Below are 23,922 nucleotides of genomic sequence, written 5' to 3' on the forward strand. Positions count from 1 at the left end.
AATAAATCATGAAAAGGATTCTGGGTCATGAAGAAGAAAAGTAAAAGGATGAGGTAGTTGTTGAACAAAGGAATGATCTTTTAAGTGATGTTCCGAGCTCTATGGAAGTTTATAGAACATTGCAAACTGCTTCTGTGTTCTCTGGATGACATATAAAGATGGGGGTTAATTGATATTTCCAAGCTCAATGTGAATAGGACTGAGTCTTACACTCCTGTTATGTGAATCATTAGTGTCAATATTTTCTTCATACTTCCCAACCTCCACAGCGTCTAAACAAGTGACACCATACTGTACATATCCCCACAGTGGAGTATACTATAACGAATTTAATTGGTTCTAGAACCTTGTTCGTTATAGCACTCGTTCGTTATAGGATTAATCCGTTCCAGGCCCCCAAATACCACTTAACACTGAAAAATATAATATAAAATTGTAAAAATTGTAAAAAAGTGCATAAATATGCATCTAAACCCCTGAAATAAAGAATATCATTAATACTTGTAATAAAAAACAATTAATTAGTAAAAAAAAAAAAATTTAAACAATGTTCGTTGTAGGAGTTTCGTTCGTTATAGCATTCTCAATTTTAAAGATAAAACCGTTCATTATAGGAATAGTCGTAGTAGGATCCGTTCATTATAGCATACCCCACTGTACCTCCACCATTTCATTTTATGATAGTTGAATTTAAAAGAAGCAAAGATAAACTGAATGAGTTTTATGATTGGTGTAAAAGATTGTGGTATGAATAAGTGAATTTAACTAATATAGCTAAGTGATATTGTATGTTTGGTGAGGATGTCTTTCTGCTGTGTATTTTTCTAAATCAGCAGAGGTGAAATCTAGGCCAGAGAGCTAATGTATTTACTTTATTTTACTGGCAGCGTCACTGGGCTTGTGCATTTTCATGTCCTCTCTGCTTTGTAATGGAATTCTGATGTGTAAACAATCAGCCCTTTGGATGGCAAGTAAAAATTATACTGTACAGTATTAGTCTACATATTTTATTTTCATTTATAACCTAATTTGGGATCTTAAGGTCAGTTGTACTAAATGTGATAATCTGTCTTGAAAGTAACTGGGTTCAAACATATGTACTGTACTGTATTACATACATATGGTCCCAAGGTCTACTGCACCAGTGTTATAAGTCAATCATTAGCTTGTAAAATTCTTAGGTTCATCACAAAATCGGTCCCAAAGATAAGTGAACTACAGAGGTTCTACAGTACTGTAAACATAATTGCCAAAATTCTGCTTATTTTAGCATATATTGCCCTAAAAAATAATGTTATAAATAGTATACAATAATACACAATACTTATAAAGCCTGTTTCATTAGATTTAAGATTTGTCACATGTCATCTGTCCTACCTGTCTTTAATACCTATATTAATTACAATGCAATAGAAAAATTTGAAACAGTTTATCAAATAATTTGAAGGATTTAGCCATAAATTTGATATAAACACAATGAAAAAAATAGTAATAGGTTTTTTTTTTTTAAATGCCATCTAAGATATTATGTGAATTTTTCTTGATACTTTGGTAACAAATAGTACAATATTTGACTATGATAGTAGCATTAAACTCTTACAACACTCAACACAACCTACAGCAACACACTAATATCAGGAGCTACCATAGGTTACTATAAAACTGGATTTACAAACACTGAAGATACAACAATTCTTACAATAAAATAAACATACAAATTCTGGTCCACTAGATAGTGCAACATGTCATGAAACTACTTCCTTATATGAACCATTTACGACAATATGATATCAAGGCATACTATTGATAACGTAGGTATCAGATTATATACTTTAGGTAATACATAGCACAGGTAGGAAAGAATCTACTGGTAGCCTACTAATTGCCATGGGTTTGAGTACAGTATACTTACTGTATATCAAGACAAAAATTACCAATATATTTATTAATAGTCCAGAGTACTGTACTGTAGTGTACTCAATTCAATTTCCATAAAAGTTGCTATAAGCAGTTACGGACTCTAAATCACTGCAACGGGGACAACTAACAACATGATTACATGGAACTGACAACTTCGGAGGCTGGTTATGGAGGGAAAAAATCCCCCAACACAAGGACTCACAGGTGAATTCTTTAACTGTTTTATCTTGTCACAAACATCCTTAAATAAATATTAATATTTTTTGAGAACATTTACATCTTGCTATCCATTCATTTAATTTTGTCTTGTATACACTGTATTAAATAACCAAATGGTGTACAGGATATAGTTATTACAGGTACAGGGTATATGAAAATACATCTATTAATGATACTTATATTCCACTCTCACTAATGTAAGAATAATGAAACATACAGGAAACGGTCTAAACCGATGTGATGTTTACATATTCTGATCAGCAGTAACTACAAAACCTACATGCAAAATCTACACACTCTTAATTGATCACATCACTGTATCAATATTTGAACAGTCCCGGTAATTTCAAGTATAATATGGCACATTATACTGTACTGTACCTACTGATATTTAAATTTGCTATAGTCTTTTACAACTGAAAATAAAAAGTTGTCAAATTCAAAGCTGTTTCTATCTGAATTGAATTTTAAACATTGCTTGAACATATTTACCTATCATGATTACTTTAATGTACAGTTGCCAGCAAAAGTTCTCCCACAGCCCTGTGTAGCAAGTTTGTGAGAGGACTTTTGCTGGTAACTATACATAGAATACTTCTCTCTTATTCTTAGTGGCTGTATTTAAGTTTTACAAGTTACCAGTAGAGTATAACAAATTAAGGGACCATATCCCATGTACACTTAGCTTTCTCTTTATGAATTATTATTGTAATGGAGTTTCATTACTTAAACATATTTGACCCTTAACGTTACTAATGTTTGGCCTCCAGGAGTTGTGACATTATGATACTACAGTACACCGAACACATGATGACTATGTACTGTACCATCAACGTACGTTTGGTCATAGGCCTTACTTTCTTCACCTTGCCATTGCAGGGCAAACTTTTGCAAATTCTCATAAATAACTTGACAGAATGATTTTCAAATACAGAATTTAATCTTCCTCACATGCAGTAGAAAAATGCTGGTAGTTTTTTGAGTTTCAATTAACACTCATGTGATAGTCAACAATTTAGATGTTACAATTAATGACTTACCGTACATACAGGTACATGAAATGTGGAATATGTAAAGTTCCATAAAAATAGACGAGATGAATTGTAAAATTTTTAGTAATTTTGTTTTATGGAAAATTAAAGAGAACTTGTAAGCAGTACTTATACTGCTTCAGTAGACAGATAAAAACTTGTAACTACATTTGTATACAAAACAAATACTAGCTTTAATCTCTCACAAACTATGACCTGAGAGAAAACTAAGCAGTTTAATGCTACAAGACTTCCTGATATTTATTAAAGATAAAAAATTTAAATGTTTTGAAGTTAAAATAGATACTATTTCTGACTAGAACTGGATATTGCAACAGAACCACAGTATGAAGATTACTGGTACTATATGAACAGAGTGAAGTGGTTGGTTAGTAAATAAAACCCTTCTTAAGAAGTACACTCAAGGATACAGTTGTAATTAGGATATGGAACATCCAACCAAGTAAAAATCCTAAAACAACTTTAACAAATACAGTGCATTACATAAATTACAGTATATTCTCCAAATGAACACAAGATTCAAATAATTTTAATGTGAGCAAATTCTCACGTAGAGAAGAACATTACAGATGATGAACCTTTTTTAGGGGGCAGTTACAGTAAAGAGTAAATTATAACTAATAGCGTGATCTTTTACTCTCTCCATACGTGAATACATACACTCCCCTTCCTGTAAAAAGTAAATATGCTTAATCTTGGGTAAACAAATACAGTAAGTAGATAAAAAGAAAAAATTATATTAATTTATCTGCTCTAACTAATTCTATTTTGTGTCTAGCAATGGTCACCATGAAGATCTTTTATAAACAGAAGAGGCATGCAGTAATGTAATCCAAGACTAATAGGAGGATCTACTGCCAGACAAACTTTTATCATAGCAAAGAATGGACATAACTCTACAGCCTAAAAACTAAAAGTACTGGACTTGATGAGATAGAAGGAGAAGCACTGGGCAGAATAAATAAAAATACTGTAAGCCATTCATATGAAAATAAAATAAAATATATGTGAAGCAGTCTTTGTTAACAATTACCAAAGATTCTCACCTAACTTATAAGGAGAACTTTGAAAAATTAAGTGATATTCTCCATTAGTACTCTGAAATTTATAAGTGCGAGTATATGCGACTGGTTTCACTTGTTCATGCATGTTCCTGTAAGGGCATGTAAGTCATTCCCCAAACATTCACTAAATAAAAATAATACTGTACTCAGGAAATGTCTGGAGGTTTCAGCACTGTTTTAAGACACCAAACAAGAAAATGGGAAATGCTGCACTTTTGAATATTTCTATGCTGCTTTTGATCTCTGACAACTTGTGCTTAATCACATCTGAACTGTAATACAATACTTTTGTCTATGACACATTACAGTACTAAAACTTTATTTGATATTCATAGTAAATTTCCAATCTTCTATAAATTGTTTGTGAATTTCTAACCACAGTTTTCCATACCTACATAATTTAGCTGTCTCATCTGCTTGTGATAGATATTCTTCCTTCTAGACTTCTTAAGGAAGGACTGTTGCACAAGAATAGGAACTACAATATTGTCCTAATGGGCCCCAATCCTAATCCTTGGATTAGTTTAGGTTAGAGTGAATCCTATTAAGACTGGGGCCCATCTGACCTGCAATTGTAAGGAATAAAGAAAAGCAGCACAAAAAATCAGGATAAAAATATTAACGTAAGAAGAAACAACATGTACAGTATGTGAGAAAATTAGTAATGGAGAAGAGGAGAGGTAGACAGAACAAGACAGGGAGAGACAGGAGGTGGGACAGTATGTTTGGATGGGAAGTTTATAGAATGGAGGAGTGTAGGAGCTAAGCAATACAGGAGACTATAGAGGCTACTCTACTAGATACCTGCAGATACCTTATACCTGTACAATCACTCAAACAACTATCTGTACTCAGGGTGATCGATGAATTTCAGAATGAACACCGTGACTCCTGTTGTCACGGTAGGATTGTCAAAATCCTTTGTCCGATGTGTCATATTTTTTCAACAAAATTTTACATCGATAATTTTTTGAGTGACTGAACATACCAGTAGGCATGTATATAAAGAGACTGCCAGTGACATTCATTATAAAATATATAAGGTTAATTAAAACTATGAGACAAAAAATGAGTAGGATTTAACATTCATTGCAATACAAACATGTCTTATTAAGTATAAGAGACAAAGAAATGGATGGGCATCATTATTCATTAAAATGTGAACAGATGGACACCACTTTAGCAGTGTGTTAGCTAATTTGACCATAAGAATCATTTATCATGTCATATTAGTTGCTTTGAATTGTGGCCACCCTGTGCTGTCGTGGAGAAGTGTCTTAAACTGATTGGAAAAAACAAACCTATGATGACATAACAATATTTGTCCTGTACAGTATTTAAAAATATCTACCAGATAAGAATGATAATTTCCACATTGCCTTTAACATCTTGGTGAATTACCGACTTCAACATCACACTTAAGTTAGGGTTCACACAAGTAGTAAATAAATGTGATTCTGTATAGAGCTGAAAGACACTTAACAATGAATAAGCATTGATAAAGCTGAAGGTAACTGGAATAATTAGCAGAGATTCCATGTCTCACTACATTATGGTGTAGGGAGAGACATCCATAATAATGATCACAACTATGATTGTGATAATATCTTAATCTGAAACAATTGTACAGTATAAAAGGAGTAAACTGGTAAACTAGAATGGGCAACAAAGATATTAAAGTATAAAACTTAGAATTATTTTGATAAGTAACATGAATGACAATTTCAACAACTACTTGAAAAACTTTTAAGTTTTGTAAATCAAACAATAAACATTTAAAGACTTTTCAGCATAACAAAATGGATACTGGAAATTTTTCATTAATGAGATCTAATCTGGCTGTACATAAGTTGAAGTGTGTCTTGACATTAGACTCTTGCTTCCTATTGTATAAAAAAGGAATATTAATTAACACAGTACAGCTACTCCTCGACGTACGACCTACTCGACTTAAGACCACCCGGATATACGACCGCCCCAGTCATACCAAATTTATTTCAAATTACGTATTTTCGAGTCCCGACGTTAGTGATTGAGCAGTGCACTGACAAAATTTTCGTTTGTAATTCCCTCTAAAATGACTGGCATGCTTAAAAGTAAGAGTTCTGTGGTGCTGAGAAGAAAAAGAGACACCCATTTTAGATTTTCTATGTACTGTATTATCTTCGCATTTTTGACTTACGACCTGGATTTGGGTCCCTAACCCAGTCGTAAGTCGAGTAGTGGCTGTATATTAAAAGTCTATCTATTTATAATTTTTACTCCTTTCTCACTTTTGTTTGGGATGAATCAAGATACAAAGACCTCAAATTCAGGGAGGAAAATAAGTGTAGAGAGTAACAAAAGAGCATTAAACTGACTCATAGAAAAACCCTTACATACTGTACTTGCTTATATCCTTACACCAAAATTTTTTTTTTTCAGAGAATTATTATAATTTTAAAACATTTTTATTTCTATATACAGTAAACCGCCATTAGAATGAACACCATCTACAAAGGCCCTCAAGCTTAACCGACACTCTGACCCGTTCGGACTAGGTTCATATATTGTGGAATCGGGTCCGTTAAGGAAAAAATAACGGACCATTCATATCCAAATTATCACAAATAATTACAGTAATACCCCTTTAGCCCTACCCTCCACAATGCTGATTCGTTATAGGGATCTTTGGTTTTCTCCTGGAGTTATTTTTTACCTGAATCTAATAATTAAAAATGTAATACGTAATTTAACATTCTCTGATTTTTTATAAATTTGAAAGTGGTTTTACCTTCAATACACTGTTATAATATTACTGAATCTTACAGATGATATTTCACAGATTATTATATGTATTAGTTAGGTTCTCAGTGACAGTGGTTGACAATTTTCTCTTGTTTAATGTGTTGTGGATGAGATGCTTGTGTGTTGGTAAGGAGAGACTATGGCTGTTAACTGAAGGAGTTAAACAGACATATGAAGTATACAACCCATCATCACTGCTGGATGAAGTTAAGTAACATGTACCGAGGATAAGAATTGCAGGCTACGTTAGTTGATATTTTTCATGTTTTAAGATAATAGTTTTGGCCCCAAGATGCAGGGATTTCAACCTCTTGAATGCCATGAATATGAGAGATTAGTGAATCCTTAAACCATGAATATGTATTGAAGGCAGACAGTATTTTGCACAAAAGCATTGTGAATCACCTAAATTTTATCATATCCCCCACTGTTTGAGTCTGTCTCGAAGCCTTACCATACAGTATTTCTCTTTGTAAAGCAGCACTGTAGATCATTCCTACCCTCACATCACCAGGTGCAATTTAAATCATCTGGTTCAACAAAACTGCATGAATTTAAAATTTTGTAGACTACTTAATTCTACACAATAAAAACAATACTGTAATAATAAAAAAAAATGGTCCCTGTATTACTAAGGTGATTCCTCTTATCACATACATTTACATGAACAAATGCCCCTCTTGAAATTTTTTCTCTAAAATGCTGGACTCATCATGTAGAGTACTGTACAGTAATATTGAAAACAAATATAAACAACTTAGTCAACCTGATCCTTGCAACTGTTAATAAAAATCTTAATGATAACAGACAATTTATTTTTCACTATACTGTACTTGGACCTTACTCTCTTCACTACTGGTGGTCTCAAGGTATACACAGTTCTCTAACTACACTTTTAAATTACAATTAAATGCATACATTATCATTACATTAATTAGATAACCAATTACAATATTCTATTATAACAAACACTCACTAATTTATGGTGTACAGTATGTCATTAGCCTCAAGGCCTTTCTTTCCAAATAGTCTAATTTTGAGGAAAATATGAAATCTATATTTCAAAATTGATAAAATATTCAAAACAGCTCTGATACTCTTGGTCACTTATGGAAGCACAATCAAGCAATAGTCTTCTTTTCTCTTACTGCCTGTTTATTTTTTGCTGACAATAGTGACTACTTTAAATGCTGCTATTTAATACTTGTAAATTTCCATGTGTATTCATTTCTCTTGTTAGCCTACTTATTTACAGTACCTGTACTTTTATGCTCTCTAATTAAAAACAACAAAGATATTAAAAACTTTTAATGATATTTCAAAGTAATTTATTGCCCAATGCAATATGAAAAATTCTTCAGCATATGTACCAGTACCAAAAAGGTTGCTGATGCATCTTACACAAAGTGTTTCGACGTGTAGTTGCAGAAAAGCATAAGATTTTGCATGGACCACCCATCTATGAGTACACGAAAAGTGACATACATAATAAATACACTTCACACTTTCAACTCTCCTTTGCCAATACAACAGAAATAACAGTTATAACAATACATTAAAGTTGTACCTTGTGATGAGAGGTACAATATTTCATATAATTTTATCCTCTTCACCACTGATCAGCTTGTTAGCCACTTGGGTGGGTACTATATTAAATCTTTATTAAAGTTTTATATAAAGCATATGATAACCCTGAACAGTATACTGTACTCGGAAAAGAAATGCCAAACCACAAAGCAAAAATTGAAATTGCTATCGCAAAAAGTTTATTAATTTTGCCTACTGCAGTCACTAATTGATTCTCTAAGCTCACCATATGATTTTTAGGAGAATTTCAATTGCCTGTTTTTCAAAAGCTTATATGTCATTAACGACCATTACTCCTGATTCCTTAACTAAGCGATGCTACCGAGTTCACTGTTTAGCTCATGCCCAAGGAAACTGTTTGGATGAATGTACAGTATGTAATATTTTCCAGTCATGAGTGGCATAAGCACACATGATACAAAATATTAATATTAATGAATGGGGAGTCAACTTATATATTAAAAAACTAAATATATATAAATAATATTGCCGTCCCTCCAATCGTGAGTGTGTACAGTTAGACTAATGTTATTTATGACGGGAGAGAAGTCAGAGAGGAACTTGCAGCTACCATAACTGTGTGAGGAACAACTGTCACAGCTACAACTGGCTGAAATACAATTATCATTGTACTGTACCTTACAGATTCTACCCCCACCAAGATAAAAATTACCAGAGCTAAAAATTATTATTAAACAATCATCACAGGACCATCAGTGTTTCAGTATCAGTTTATATATTTCTACATCTGAACTGGATGAGGCTCCTGTAAACTACTGTGTGAAGACAAGAGACAACTGCAATGTTCATATTTAAAACTCTCCAACTTAGTTCATCAAATAATTTATCACAAGTAAAATTAAACTCCCTTGGAGAAGATCTCTTTAAATAATAAAAGGTGAATTAAAATGAATATACATGTATACATTATAGTACAGTGCATCACCTCCATTAAGCTAATGTTCCCTTATATTACTACACCAAATGTTTCTATGTAGCCAATATATTTTTCTAAATGTATTTTTTCCATCTTACCTGAGAACAAGAACAGACAACATGATGGAATGATTATATTCTTGGGGGATAAGATTATCTGTGTGTGTGTATAAATGAGAGAGAAAATAAAGGGCAGTAATACCCTGCTTTACGAGGCTCTCGTTTACGCGGTACTCCGCCAGAACCGGAATTTCAACTTTACGCGGTGCATCTACTCATATACGCGGGAAGCGGCGCGGGCAGGGTGCACACAAGGTTGCCCAGTCATCAAAACATTACCGAGTTCTTTACCCGCCACCCACCACAGCCTGCCCAAGTCAGTGATAGTGATAGTGAGGATATGGACTTTCAGGGGTTTGACAAGGAGGCCCTGCAAGCCTCTGTGGTGGATAGTGATACAATTGATACAAGTGATACAGGTGAGGGCCAATAATCTGCCCTCTGCCTCAGAACCAACCTCCCATCCCCGTGTTCCCAGCCATCTTTTCTACTAATGTAAGTGTTAAAAAACCTAATATTATTGATATTTCTTTTAATTATTGTGTGTGTATACCATCATAAAATTAAGATGTTATTTTTACTGCAACGTACGTATTGTGTCTGAAAAAGTGGAGTTTGGGGGTCGGCCCAGTCTCTATTAATATTAATCCCATATGTTCTGTTGTTCCATTTAAGCGTTTCCCGCTTTACGCTGGCCTCCGTGGGTTCAATTGGCCGCGTAAAGCTATATATATATATATATATATATATATATATATATATATATATATATATATATATATATATATATATATATATATATATATATATATATATATATATAAAACAAAAATCATTGCACACACACACAAAAAAAGGCTTAAGTTCATACTCAGAAATTAAACAAAACAGTAAAGTATATAGTTTGTACCTAAAGTATATACATGTAGTATATAAATTCCAACACATCAGAGTTGATATGCATACATTTAGTAGTACAGTACCATGTATGTACAAAAAGCATGATATAATTACAAAGTCGATTAATAACCTGCTACTCAGTCATCCATTCATAATCCTAGTCATCACATGAATCCTCCAGCTATATTATAAGTGTTATGGAAAAGAAGGGCGTAAGGAGCCCATGCTACACCATCCTATAAGGGTAAGTCAGTGTATTTACTTAGGATTGCACCGCCTTATCATGTGAAAGGAAAGTTGAGTAGTTTAGGCTATATTGACATTTCATGGGATAACATTTAGTACATTTAGTGGGAAGTACATAATGTAACAACTCAAATTTTATCCTATGAAAGGACTATAACATCCTATACTGGATTGCAGGCAGTCAGGCTAAACTATATTAGCCTATTACAGAACAGGGCAGTTAGTAGTATGGACACTGAACAACCTCATTCATCCAAATAAGTAAAGTTATACCTTTTGTTTATAGCCTCATACAAATCATCATCATCATCATACAAAAATACTTAATTTATACATTGGTTAAGACCCATTTTATACTGATGTTCACAGTGTCCAGATAAAACTTACAGTATATGCATCCCCAAGTCATTCCCTAAGCCCAGCTGTGTACTTCATCGTGAACAAATGAAATGCTTTGAGAAATGTTCACTTCTTTAAAACATATTAGTTCTTTACTGATAGGTTAACCAAAATAAGATATTACACTCTTTTGTTCTTCACTTGTATAAAAAGGAGAATCATATTTCATCTCTTAAAGGCAACATCGCTAAGTAAATGAACCAATTATAAATATTTAATGTTAATAAGTGGCTTAAATATCGAAGTATATAAAATAATAAATACTAACAAAGAAATACTTGACGCAATCTCATTACAACTTAGTCGATTATCATTAATTACAAATAATTAGGATATATGAACACTGCACTACTTCAATAATTATTTTGTCATAAAAGGTAAAGACAACTGCAATTACCTTCACCCTGAATTATGAGAGTGTAAGTGTGTGGCTACAGGAATGTGTTTGAATTAGTTAACTGAAATTGTTATCTCCTCTTTGCATTTAAACTATTAACAAAATTAATGCATGTAATAACAGCAATCATTAAGAGCAACTGAAGGGAGAGTGTGTATTGTTCTCAATTCTGGTTACTCAGTGATGTACTGTGGTGGGGAAGAGATTCTAGTGAAAACGAGTGAAAATGTATATTGCTTGTGTACTAATGATCTCAAAACCAAATATGAAGACATGGTAAAAGATTAAGGTCACTGATGTCGTGTTACTGATAGTATACAGCTCTCAGCACATAGCTTGCTCTTCACCTAGCAGGTACTGTACCTATCACCAGATGTCTAGATGAATCTGAGATGACAAGGGGTCTTTAATTATTTGTGGACATGCTTTTATTGATAGGTTTTAATGAATATATATAAATATGTAATCTTTTGCAAAGGATTAAACAGTATGGAATTAATGTGGTATTACTTTGGCAAAGACATGATGTAAGATACACATACATGTAGTACTTACATTATCATCTATAAATATTTCTCTACTGGAACTCACGGCTGTAAAATCCCACGAGCAATAAGAGAGTCTTGAAGCATATTGTACAGCTGCAGCTGCTGCTCTGGTTTCAGCATGTACACCTGTAAACATCACAAATAAAAAATTATTGTTTGTGACTTTATACTACCGTTATTTTACTTAACTTCCCCTTGGTCCATCCAAACAAAAGGGAGGTCACAGTCACAGTACAGTAGTATTGCTTCTGATCCAGGTAATAGTATAACCTGTTAAACTTTTATTTTTCTGGGAACCTTAAGAGTGCCAAAAAAAATCTAAACATGATGGCATCAACTCTATACAGCTTCGAGGAAAGCCCTGTTATATATATACCCTGTACACAAATATATCCACAAAATTCTAACCTTTTGCAGAAGCTTCTGAGGTGATGTTTCTGAGATGAATGTCATTATATAAACATTCACAAATGTGGCCATTAAATACTGGCAGTCAAAGCGGTCCATCATTCCACCATGGCCCGGGATAACATCACCAAAGTCCTGCAAGTAGATAACTTTACATGATCTTCTGTAATAGTAAATAAAAACAAAACTTGAAGAAACACAATGATTTCATAGAGTATACTTGGTAGCATTCTGGTTGTAAGAAGTCAAAGGAATTTAAGTCGTTGCAGAAAAATTAATTAATTTCTTTTGAACACCTATGGGTACTTTACCTTACTCTAACCAGCCAAGAACCTGACAGAGGTGGTCCATGATACCACATTTACCGGCAGTAAACCAACCTCCCTATGTGTGTGTGTGTGTGTGTATATATATATAGGTATATATATATATATATATACCATATATATATATATATATATATATATATATATATATATATATATATATATATATATATATATATATGTGTATATATATATATATATATATATATATATATATATATATATATATATATATATATATATATATATATATATATATATATATATATATATATATATATATATTATATATATATATATATACATACTGTATGTAATAGTCCCTGTCTTATAAGCAGGAGTATTTATATAAATGGGTTAATTACATTTGATTTATATACTCTATCACCCTCTGTAACTTTCCACTAGCTGTGAGGTAGCATGTTCAGAGCACGAGATAAGTTGTGCCCACGGGAAGTCGTGTCACTTAGTGCTGAGCTAAGGCATTAAGTAGCCGGCTCTCTGGCCACCTCTTGTGGCAGTAGTTTGATATCCTTGACTAGAGGAAGACGTTATTGAGAGCCATCGTGGATGGTTCCGTCTTCCCTCGAGGGAGGACGTATATTACCGTTCTCCCTCGTTGGATATTACAGGATTGTCACTCAACACCTCACACCAACCGGACGTATTTAGAAGAGCTCTTTAACATAGCCTCCGTCCTCATCTTAACACTCATAGCTACAGTGATTAAGTTACAGTGATATACACTTGGAACTGTATATGAGATAGTTACTCAATAAATAGAGAACAGACAATTGGGTTTCGCTACTAAAACCCTATATACTTTTACATGTTCCAGCCCCATTAACCCAGAAGGAATCAACAGTTAAAGGGTCAGTTCATATACCTGTATTCATACAGTAATTGAATTTATTGATGTATATCACCAGGCGATGTACAGGCGCACCAGAAATTTAGTCTTTCTGAAAACTGATATTTGGAATCGTGATACTCAAAAGTACCTAAAGAGATAATTATTTCTTACCTTAATCTTAAATGCTCTCTTAAAGCCACTGGCAAAGAAACCTCCAAAGGGTCCAATAACGCTGCTGAAGACGGACAGTGCAACTGAATGAAGAACAAATGGGTACATAGTCACAGTCTTCTTCCAACCCAGCTGAAATGAAAAGCAAAAATGTAGAAATCTTTGCATTTAGTCCATTCCAAAAATAAATAAATAGTGTAAAAAAATTAAATTAGCTACTGTATCATTATTACAAAATTAAATTAAACAACTTAAAAATTTCAACTGGTAAGCTAGGTTACAGGGAAACCTACATATTTCAGTGCTGTATGTTGGATAATTTTTGTTTTAGTGCAATGGAAATAAACCTATAAATATGGAAAGACACGCAAGAGCACTTCAACTGGCATATTATACAGATGAAAGAACTCCATTGTCAAGAATAAGCTGTACTGGTGTACAAATGATGACAGGAAAGGCATAAAAAGTGCTATACAGATACACTATACAAGCAACTGAGTGCATTCATTATAAAGAGGAAATGTCTCATAACATACCAAAGCAGAGAAGTTGGCCAAAGTCTCAGGTAAGCTGTATTCCTGGGGTCTGAATATGGGGGAAGGATCGCACGTGTAATTAAAACTGTCCTCGGACTCGCTGAATTCCACAGGGCACACGAAGAATGGATACTGGCACATCAAATAAGAGAGCTGTAAAATAAATAAAGTCTCAGTGAACAAGAAGGAAAAATTTCTTTCAAGGAACATTGTTTATTATATTTTGATAATATTGTTTCTTTGGCATAATGCCCTGCACTAAAAAATTAACCTATTACCTACTAAGTCTACACATATGGATGCATAATCACACATACAATCTCATGTACACAAGACTTACATACATACACACTCATAAATATTGTGCTGTGCTTCTATATAGACACATACGAGGTCTTGGCCTTGACTCATGTTCCTTTTCTTCATGGCCTTTTCTACCTAACAACTTGTCTTATTTTGTAGTTTTAGGGTAATACTTTATGAATGTGTGAGAAACATTTATAACATTTCACAATACGTATACCTGAAAACTAAAAATAATAACTACTTGTACAGGGGGTCCTTGCCAAACATTGTACCAATATACACCATTTAACATATACGTTGCTAACTAATACAGGAAGACATATTCATTATACAGTATATCAACTGTTTCACATATGCGTTGTCTGCATCATCCAATGTTTTATACTAAGCCTGTGTGTGCCCGAATATGATGCATAAATAGTGTTAAATGCACATCTATTAATACCTTAGATAAAACACAACTGAATTTACTAAAAATATACTGTATCATGAATATGATTATATTTCTTGAACTAATTTATTATGAGCTTAAATAAACTAATCTGCATTAGTGTAATATGCTGGCTGTTGCTTTGAATAGTTGTGCTTTCCTGCTGATATGGACGGCCGAATTAACGGATTTCATCTAAGTAACGACGTTGCTGTCTTAATTAGTCCAGTACTTTTTTATTTACTGTACACTTCAAAAATCATTTTCCTAAGTACTGTACTGTATATTCATAAGAATACAATCAGTCCAAAGGCAAAAACTGAAGAAAGTAAACTGTTTAACAGATACTGAAACAAAAGCATTTAAGAGCTTACCATCATTCCCATGAAGACTGTTGAAATACCACCACCAATGAAGCCCTCCCAGGTTTTCTTTGGGCTGAGTTGAATGAGTGGAGTCTTGCCAAAGAAGAATCCAAACATGTATGCCATGACATCATTGATGACAATCATGGACACAGGCACAATGAACCAGATCATGCCATGGAAGATGTTGATGATGATAAGATAGCTCTGGGTGACCACAATAAGCAGAGCAACGTGCGTCCATGCAAACAGAGAAAACTGTCGCATGTAGTATTTCTTCTTCAAAGAAAGCACAAACCACACAAATCCAACAATGTACATGAAGAATGAGGTGAAGCGGTGGTAGGCAATCAACCAACGCATTATATCCTGTTGGGTATAAAAAGATTGGTAAAGCTGTAAAATTTGTTTCTCTTTAAAAGTTTAAACACAGTAGAGTAACTGGTCATGACAACCCTACTAGACAGTCCCAGGAATGAAAAATCAAGAAATGATCCCATAAATCCCATCTCACAGCTGAATCGAAGTACAGTACCTGGTTGGCACTAATTATCACAGTCTTAAAGATCACACTGAAAGAAAAGGCCATACAAGTTCTTAGATGCCTTAGAGATAAACCTATAACAGCTGCTTGTAACAACATCCTTGCTAGGGCACACGAAAATAATGATAAGAATTAACATATGCTAAATAGCACTAAAACATTCAAAACAGGAAATCCATCCCTGAACACGGCCAAATCAATTACTGCTTAACTTGGAATGCTTCAAAAGGTGATTGGCAATGTCTATTAGAACAGTGATCAGGAATTCCCAGCCATAGTTTAAGGGTCAAATATTGTCTTGGAACAGTGTCAAACTTCCCGAGAATTTACGACATTACTGTAACACATTTTACTATTTTCAATAAAACATAGAATGATGATGAGGATTAACAATACAGTACAGTATCGTACTTACACTTTTGGAGAAGATAACACTGAAGTAGTCGGCCACCAGTGATTCTCCATAAAAGAAATAATTGCTGGTGATCAAAAACCACCAAGAGAGAGACCTGAACCAGGGCAGGCCATGCATTCTGTAGACTGAGTAGCCTATATTGATGATCTCCTTGAAGCACCACACCTGTACCAGTAATGTCTGCCAAACAAAGAAATATAATAAGATAACAAAATAACAAATCCATCTTGATACAGCAGCACATTAAAAAAAATAAATAAAAAATTATATCAGTAAAATCCCCATAATAAGGCCTTCAGATAATGTAAGGCATTCCTAAGTGGTGGAATGACCAAGCTGTCACAAATCTGAAATTCACCTTCAAAATATCTCCCACTCTTTTCTGACTATCATTCATTGATACACTTCCATCAAAAAAAAAAAATAAAAAATTTTGCTATTGAGAATTCTTACCGTGAACATTAGAGCCAGTGGGCCAACAAAGATAATAAAACAGAAGAGACCAATCATGAGCCAAGTGAAGATGCCTCGTATCACCCAGTTTCTCCATCTGTTGACAAAGAAGGGAAACAGCATTAGTGAGATGGGAGACAATCATTGTGGTATAAATCAATCACAATAATGCACTGTTGATTAATAACATATATGCACTTTAATATTGTATCCATCCCCCTACCCATCTATGATACTACACTATATGTAATACAGTACACAAGTATATTTTTGTCTTGATACACACAAGTGGCCGAGGAGGTATTCTCTCTCAGATGCCATGGAAAATGACCATCTCTGTAAAATCCTCAACATTGATATTTACCCCCTTTTAGCATTAATTTTAAGCAGCTTCAATTTTTCATCATGAAATTAGGATGAACAACTAAAAAATGAAAGACTGATTCTAAAATTCTGTTTTATGATGTGAAGTAGACATGGTGCTGAAGCTAGCCATTTAACAAGTCATGGGGCCGAAGTCAAGGCTTTTCAAGGCTACACAAAACTTTAACACCATTACCGTACTTATATAATATACTGTATTCCCTTACATGTTGATGGGAATACTTATGATATTCTAAGTTACAGTAGACAGTGTGGATACAGTATACAATAATTAGCCTTCAGTACACAGGAAGGATGAGTGGCCAGTACTGTGCTACATTCAACTGCTTTACTTTCCCAAGTTACAAGTTAATTAACCATTTATATTTGGATATTTTTGTGAACAAATATTATGTAAGCTTCTTATAGTGGAATATTAAATGCATAGCCCTTTAATATTAGATTCGAACACTCCAATAGACTTTCCTATGTAATAATAATGATACAGTATAAGTAATGTCTTAGATACAACTCTCTCAGGGAGGATCAAGAAAGTCAATGTTGAACTTAGCATATACAAGCACCAGCACCCAGGTCTCTCACTCACATATTAAGAGAAATTGGCAGACAGTTACAAAAACAGCATGTCTCGTAGGCTCTCCGGACACAACTGTATAATATAATGTACAGTACCTTGGTGGCAATGGAGAGAGAATAGTGTGAAGGAAACTAGGCTGTTGATCAGTTCCATGAGGGGTATGCTTTGTTCTGTGTTCTAGTGTCTGCTCTGGGACACGGTCATCATCTGAATCTACTTCTGAGCTGGGTACAATCTGCACACAGAGACAAGTGGCTCATTAATGATCAATAACAAATACAGTGATTTCAAACTTATATTTAATGCACCAATACTCCTTCAGTACATACTTCCATGTCCTTTCACCTCCATCAAAGGACATACTGGTACTCCCTAACTATATGCTTTCATCACCTTTCACAGCAATATGTCTTTATGTACCTTCATCTCCTTTACTACACTTATACTTAACAAAATACTTGCATATAATCTACTAATATCATTCTAAATAATATTCTTCACTGTACCTGGAAAAAATGATATATTCCATTTTTATGATCAATGGTGAGCAGAAAGCTAATGATAGTAACACTGACTCAAGATGATAGATCCAACTTATCAAGCTACTGCACAGGTAACAATTAATAATTCTTAAATGAAGTAGGTAATTAATGAGTACCAACTTATGTAAAGTTTCATTGAAATCTTAACAGCTTTTTATACAAGGCAAGGTTTCTAAACAGAAAATTTGAAGTCTTGTTTGTCGAGATTGTTATATATACAGTACAGTATATAAAAAAGGAACAAGATTACACACACCTGGTATACCTGCTGGTAGGCTTTGACTATATTAATAAAAAATGCTGTACTGTAGGACTTTTGCATAACAGCCTACATTATCTACCACAGGTTGAAATCTGCACCTTACACTTCACATTAGATGGACAAGGTTATTAAAGCCTACAGCAGCTCCCTGTACCATTCACAATATAAACATCCCTTAACCACCATGAATATTGGCTGATATTACAATAATATCACTCAAACTGATAAAATTTATACAGTATTTCTGAGAACATTTCTAAAGCAAGGGTACCTAGTTTTAGGAGTAAATCATAAAAAAGAACAGGCCATGATACATATTACATATTCAAATTATCAGGACGTTTTATTGCGAGTAGTTCACTAGGAAACAACCTGATACGTATAAATAACTGTGTTAAAGACATTACGGTACATAAAGTGAGCTGATAAATAGTTATCATCAACCTTTATACTCATACTGCACTTCAAGAACAATGATAGTGAGAATTTCAGTAGTTATGAAATCATTTTTCCTGTCATGTTACTCAACACCAACAACCTAGTCATGTACACTCTCAACACAAACTTCTCCAACACCTGGCACAATCTATGTGAGAATGAGCACAATGGGGGCTTGTCATCTCGGAATGGTTTCAGATTCTTTGTTCATTTTCAGACTGCATAGTGCTTATAGCATTAGAGAAGTTTTTGGTGAGAGTACCTAAACCTTACATCAAGTAAATTAATACAGGGTACCAGTACTGTACATAACTTGGGTGTGCTCATTTAAAAATGTCATATTCTTGTTACTGAGATTTGCTTCTTCAATACCACTGCAGCTAGTGTGTACAGGTGCTACAGCCCATCTCTATGGTCCTTGTCAACTTTTGTCAGTGGAAGGAATAACTGCTTTCCTGATGGCTAGTTTAAATTAAGGATAAAACTTGCAGATATCATTTTCAGAAAACCTAACTAAGAATCATTCACTTTCCAACACTGAACTGCATTTGTAGTTTCACTTGATGTATTGTATTGTTATGAAATTAATTGACCATGGAGAGTGAATCATACATCAGTCACATCATAACATACTATATAAAATATGAACACTGAGGCAGGCATGAGTGCTGTAGAGCCAGATACATGCACACACACAATCTCCCCAAATCCCCACTTGAAGGTTTTCCTCTGGCTACAAAAGAGAGGAAGCATACCAATTATTACCTAACAGGAGAAGTGACATCATGACATTCATTTGCTAAACTATTTTACGTCCATTGGTATACTGTACTGTATACAGTAATAAATTCTCAAAATATAAACTGTTTTGAGTGTATAAATGAGGTCTTCTGGGTATCTGTATTTATATATACTGTATATAAAAAGAGTCCCTTGGTGTCACAGCTGTTTAAAATATTAGACAAGGTAAAAATGCAGTTAAACATTATAATACTGTACTGTAAAATATACCATACTGTACTCAATAATAATAATATGATAATAACTGAATATCAACCCATCAAAACAATAAACATGACTTTTTAGCCACAACTCATAAAATATAACACCACTTGATATAGCTATTCTCAGTCTTCACATGAGGGAGACCTAACATCAATACACCACCATTTAGAGGGTGAATGCATCCTTAAGTTTGAGAGGTGACCAAACGGCAACACCCCTTTAAGGTCTCACAACTCGTACAAACACTCTGCTGTGCACTCTCAGCTTGTTGGGTGGAGAAAAAATGTATAATAATAGCTTAATATGAATTACTGTATATGTCATAACATAAATGGTGGTGTTGGGTAATAGGTAAAATAAAATACTGTATTGTATATGTCAAAAGAGAAAATAATATATACATAACTGATCAATAAAAAAAATTATAATAATAAAAATTACAGTCCAGAGAGGACTGGGACTTAATGAGTCTGACACAAAATGGGAGTTGAAAAAGAGGAACACCAGCAGAATAACTTCACACACTGATTTTCAAAAAGAAATCAAAGAAATTTAAAACCAAAGAAAATGTAATAACGGCTAAATTTGGTTACCTAATGCAGAGTGCACACAAGGTACTCTAATGTGGTAACACTGTATTAGACACTGCTACATTCTATAAATCATAGATTACAAAATAAAACAAACTACCCTATCTAACCAAACCTACCTTAACCTAACCAAACAAAATTTACGATTTTTTCTCTTAGGTCTGCAGTACCGACACACAATCACCGAGAAGATAATATGGCATAGGTTCTCAGTTGACGGCACCACCCACAGAAATTGTATACTACAGTAATTTATATCCAGCTTAATGTATCGTATACTGTACTGTATATTGCTCGTCCATTTTTTGCCGATTTCATGATAAAAAAGAAAGTATTTGTATTCTTCAGAGAAATGTTGTACAGTACAGAAGCTACATAATTAAGGTGCACAACTAGTTTTAACTACTACAAAAGATTCTTAAAAAATGTCATGGTCTTGTCAACAGAGCTATGTCAGGGAGACTCACTGGACTATGACAGGAACAAACCAAACCTGATCTTATGATTATGTTATTCTTCAAGGCTAATATTCCCCAAACATCTGCAAACAAGCCTAAATAATATACAGGTATCGGTGTTGCATTATGAACCTAAATCATACGCCAGTGTTTGTGTACCCACCCACCAGGTGAGTACAATGATCAGGTTAGGTTAGATTCTTTTAGTTATGTTTCTAACTGCACATTTTCCCCCTGCTTTAAAGTCCTATCCACCTTTAATATGGTTAGTAATGACACAGTAGAAAGGGCCATAACTCAATACCTATACTATAGTAATTAAGCATTCACCCAAACTTTCAATATCATCAATGAACTCGTATTCAGCATGAAAATATTCCATTAAAAATTTTTGTTTATCATGCCGAAATTATTTGTCAGGAATTAAAAAATAAATCTACACAAAAATACAAAAATATAACTTCAGTAAAACCTATATATAAGAGACTTCTCTCTCCATATAATCCATAAGATGGGGGCTTCACATCTAACAGACCTTGATATAATGGTACAGAGGCTTTATTGTAGTTTAGGTGTACAGTACAGTACAACAAATGAAAATAATTGCAGTAAAGGTTTGTGAGGGACCATAATAGGAAATTATAAACCAAAATAGTTTTTGTTTATGTTTTTCTTGGTGATTTATGGAGATATGACCCACTACCAATATCAATGGTTTGTTACAGTTACCAAGCCTTTGAAAACCTAACCTGAACCTAACCTAACCAAACCTAAAATACTGGTAAGAGTAATGATTTGTTTTATGAATGAACAGGAATGTTATTACTAAAATAGCGTTTACCTTGTTTTTAACTGTGATTTAAATTATATGACCTTTATTTCCTGCACTAATGCTTATTTAAGGGTGAGGATAATTTGTGAATACACTGTACTTATTGATGGAGATGTATGAAGGGCAGATACCAAGACATGGATGCCTATGTAGTGTAAAGAGGTAATAATAGCATACCACGACACGTAGCAAACGTATTCATGATGATAAATTGAAACTAACACATTAAAAGTAGCTGACGTTCTCATGTCTTCTACATACTGCAATTATATTAAGTACATACAGTGAGGGTAAAGGATCAAGGTAAACCATTCAAATAGCATGTTAAGTAAGGGTTGAATATATGTTATGGCCTCCCACTTGAGCTGCTACGTGTCTTAATATCTTTTGCACCTCAGATGTTTTGACACACACATTCAGAACTTAATGACAATACCAATACCTGCTCGTGTCTGTCCTCTGTTTCTGTCATGCGTTTTCGTAATTCCCCCTCAATTTCGGAAGTCATGACTGATACGTGTAACAAAAACAGACGACAATATGTCCACGGCTTGGCTGGGTTATGACAAGTGGCAGCGGGTGTAGTGAAGACAGCCTTAATGTCGCTGGTCTTCACAGGTTACTTGAGATACTGAAACCTGCGCACTGCTCCTCTCAGTGCCCTTCCTCACCCGCCTGTGTAGTATATTCAGGAGTTACTGTACATTTAACCATAATATCAATTATTTCCTAAGAGCTGTAGTACCGTGAGGTCAACTTGTTGCCCAATGTATTATTTTAAATCACTGTAAATTTAATATTATTTCAAGCGTAAATTTCACTCTCCTCCTAAAATATGCCTGTAAAAAAACTCTTAAATCACAACAATATCAATTCCCGACGACCGAGAGGTGAGAGTGAAGGAAAACTGTTAAAGGATTGAAGGTAAACTGACCCAGTAACAAATACATTCAACCATTGATCACAAACGTAAACACATCCAAGTCCTCAGTGTTTACTAACCCCTGTTAACCTTTATATATGTCAGGGCAGGTTAAATGAGACTAGAGGACCGACTTTTCTTAAAAGTTTGATTATCTACGTTTTCAGTTTTTTCACAACCAACGTCACGCACAGCCCTACGTGACCGATCACCCAAGAGGCTCACAAGCTGATCAGTGGCGAAGAGGATAAAAGTACTGTACATATGACCGGGGATAGGGTGAGGCGAGACTATATGCAGAAGTGCAGCGGTTCTGGATATGCATCAACTAACTTAGACGACTGTGAATAACATATTGAGACTGAGGTATGTTAGATAAGTTATTTATCCATTTATGTTTTGCATTTGTGAACACTATAATTGTTGGAGTTAATGTTATACTTAAACACTGTATTTGGGTGGCCAGCAAATAAATGTTAAGGGCTGCATGAAATCTCATGATATATGCAAGAAAGTGTTAAACCTAAGAGCTGATAAACTCAAACATAGTAATACTTGGTCTTTATGGTGCTAAGTGACTATAAGAGTTGTGTGTTATTGAGTATGTCCACCCAGTAGTGGTGTGAGTATGTTGAGCCTGAGGGCCTAGTACTAGATTTCGTCTGTTGGTACAAATAAATTCTTTCTCCTAATTTCATATTCATGTTTAAATAAATTTTGTATTTGTATAATTGTGTCTATTATTCACCTACAGTATTTACCGTTATTTCTTCCCTATTGCTTGATACTATCATTACATCTACCCACGAGCCTCCTCTCGTCACGCTACCAATGGTAATAAGTATGAGAGTAAAAGGAATTGTTACTGGCACACAGAGGCCCTCATAAATGGTGGCAGCTCAGGCCCTCATACTAATTATTATCTCAAACGGGTATTCGTTCACTAAGTCAAAGGAGAAACTAGGGATAATAGGTGCAAAGCTTTCTTCG

At 34.1% G+C, this 23,922-nt stretch overlaps 1 protein-coding gene across 3 annotated transcripts; it reads right to left on the reverse strand.

Moving 5' to 3' along the window:
* Positions 1–539: 539 nt before the first annotated feature.
* Positions 540–22,684, reverse strand: LOC121861393 (phosphatidate cytidylyltransferase, photoreceptor-specific-like). 3 transcript variants are annotated; one of them, XM_042359065.1, is made up of 10 exons: positions 22,453–22,684; positions 17,979–18,118; positions 16,923–17,019; positions 16,470–16,649; positions 15,520–15,879; positions 14,410–14,562; positions 13,874–14,005; positions 12,524–12,658; positions 12,123–12,241; positions 540–3,861 (listed from the first exon to the last, which is right to left on the reverse strand). In XM_042359065.1, the coding sequence occupies exons 1-9, from the start codon at positions 22,516–22,518 to the stop codon at positions 12,155–12,157; spliced, it is 1,350 nt and encodes a 449-aa protein (XP_042214999.1). In that variant the 5' UTR covers positions 22,519–22,684; the 3' UTR covers positions 540–3,861; positions 12,123–12,154. The 3 variants fall into 3 exon arrangements, with proteins under 3 accessions (XP_042214999.1, XP_042214997.1, XP_042214996.1); XM_042359063.1 differs by lacking the exon at positions 540–3,861 and adding an exon at positions 10,361–11,954; XM_042359062.1 differs by lacking the exon at positions 540–3,861 and having other exon boundaries at positions 10,361–12,241.
* Between the last annotated feature and the right edge of the window lie 1,238 nt (positions 22,685–23,922).

Source organism: Homarus americanus, unplaced genomic scaffold, assembly GCF_018991925.1.
Source record: "Homarus americanus isolate GMGI-L3 unplaced genomic scaffold, GMGI_Hamer_2.0 scaffold24260, whole genome shotgun sequence".
Lineage (NCBI taxonomy): Eukaryota > Metazoa > Arthropoda > Malacostraca > Decapoda > Nephropidae > Homarus > Homarus americanus.

Coding starts and splice junctions, on each gene's coding strand:
- LOC121861393 (XM_042359065.1), bottom strand. CDS start 22,518: ATGACTTCCGAAATTGAGGGGGAATTACGAAAACGCATGACAGAAACA. Junction 15,880..16,469: donor GTGTTATCTTCTCCAAAAGT/GTAAGTACGATA, acceptor TATACCCAACAG/GATATAATGCGTTGGTTGAT. Junction 12,242..12,523: donor CTCAGAAGCTTCTGCAAAAG/GTTAGAATTTTG, acceptor TGATGTTTACAG/GTGTACATGCTGAAACCAGA.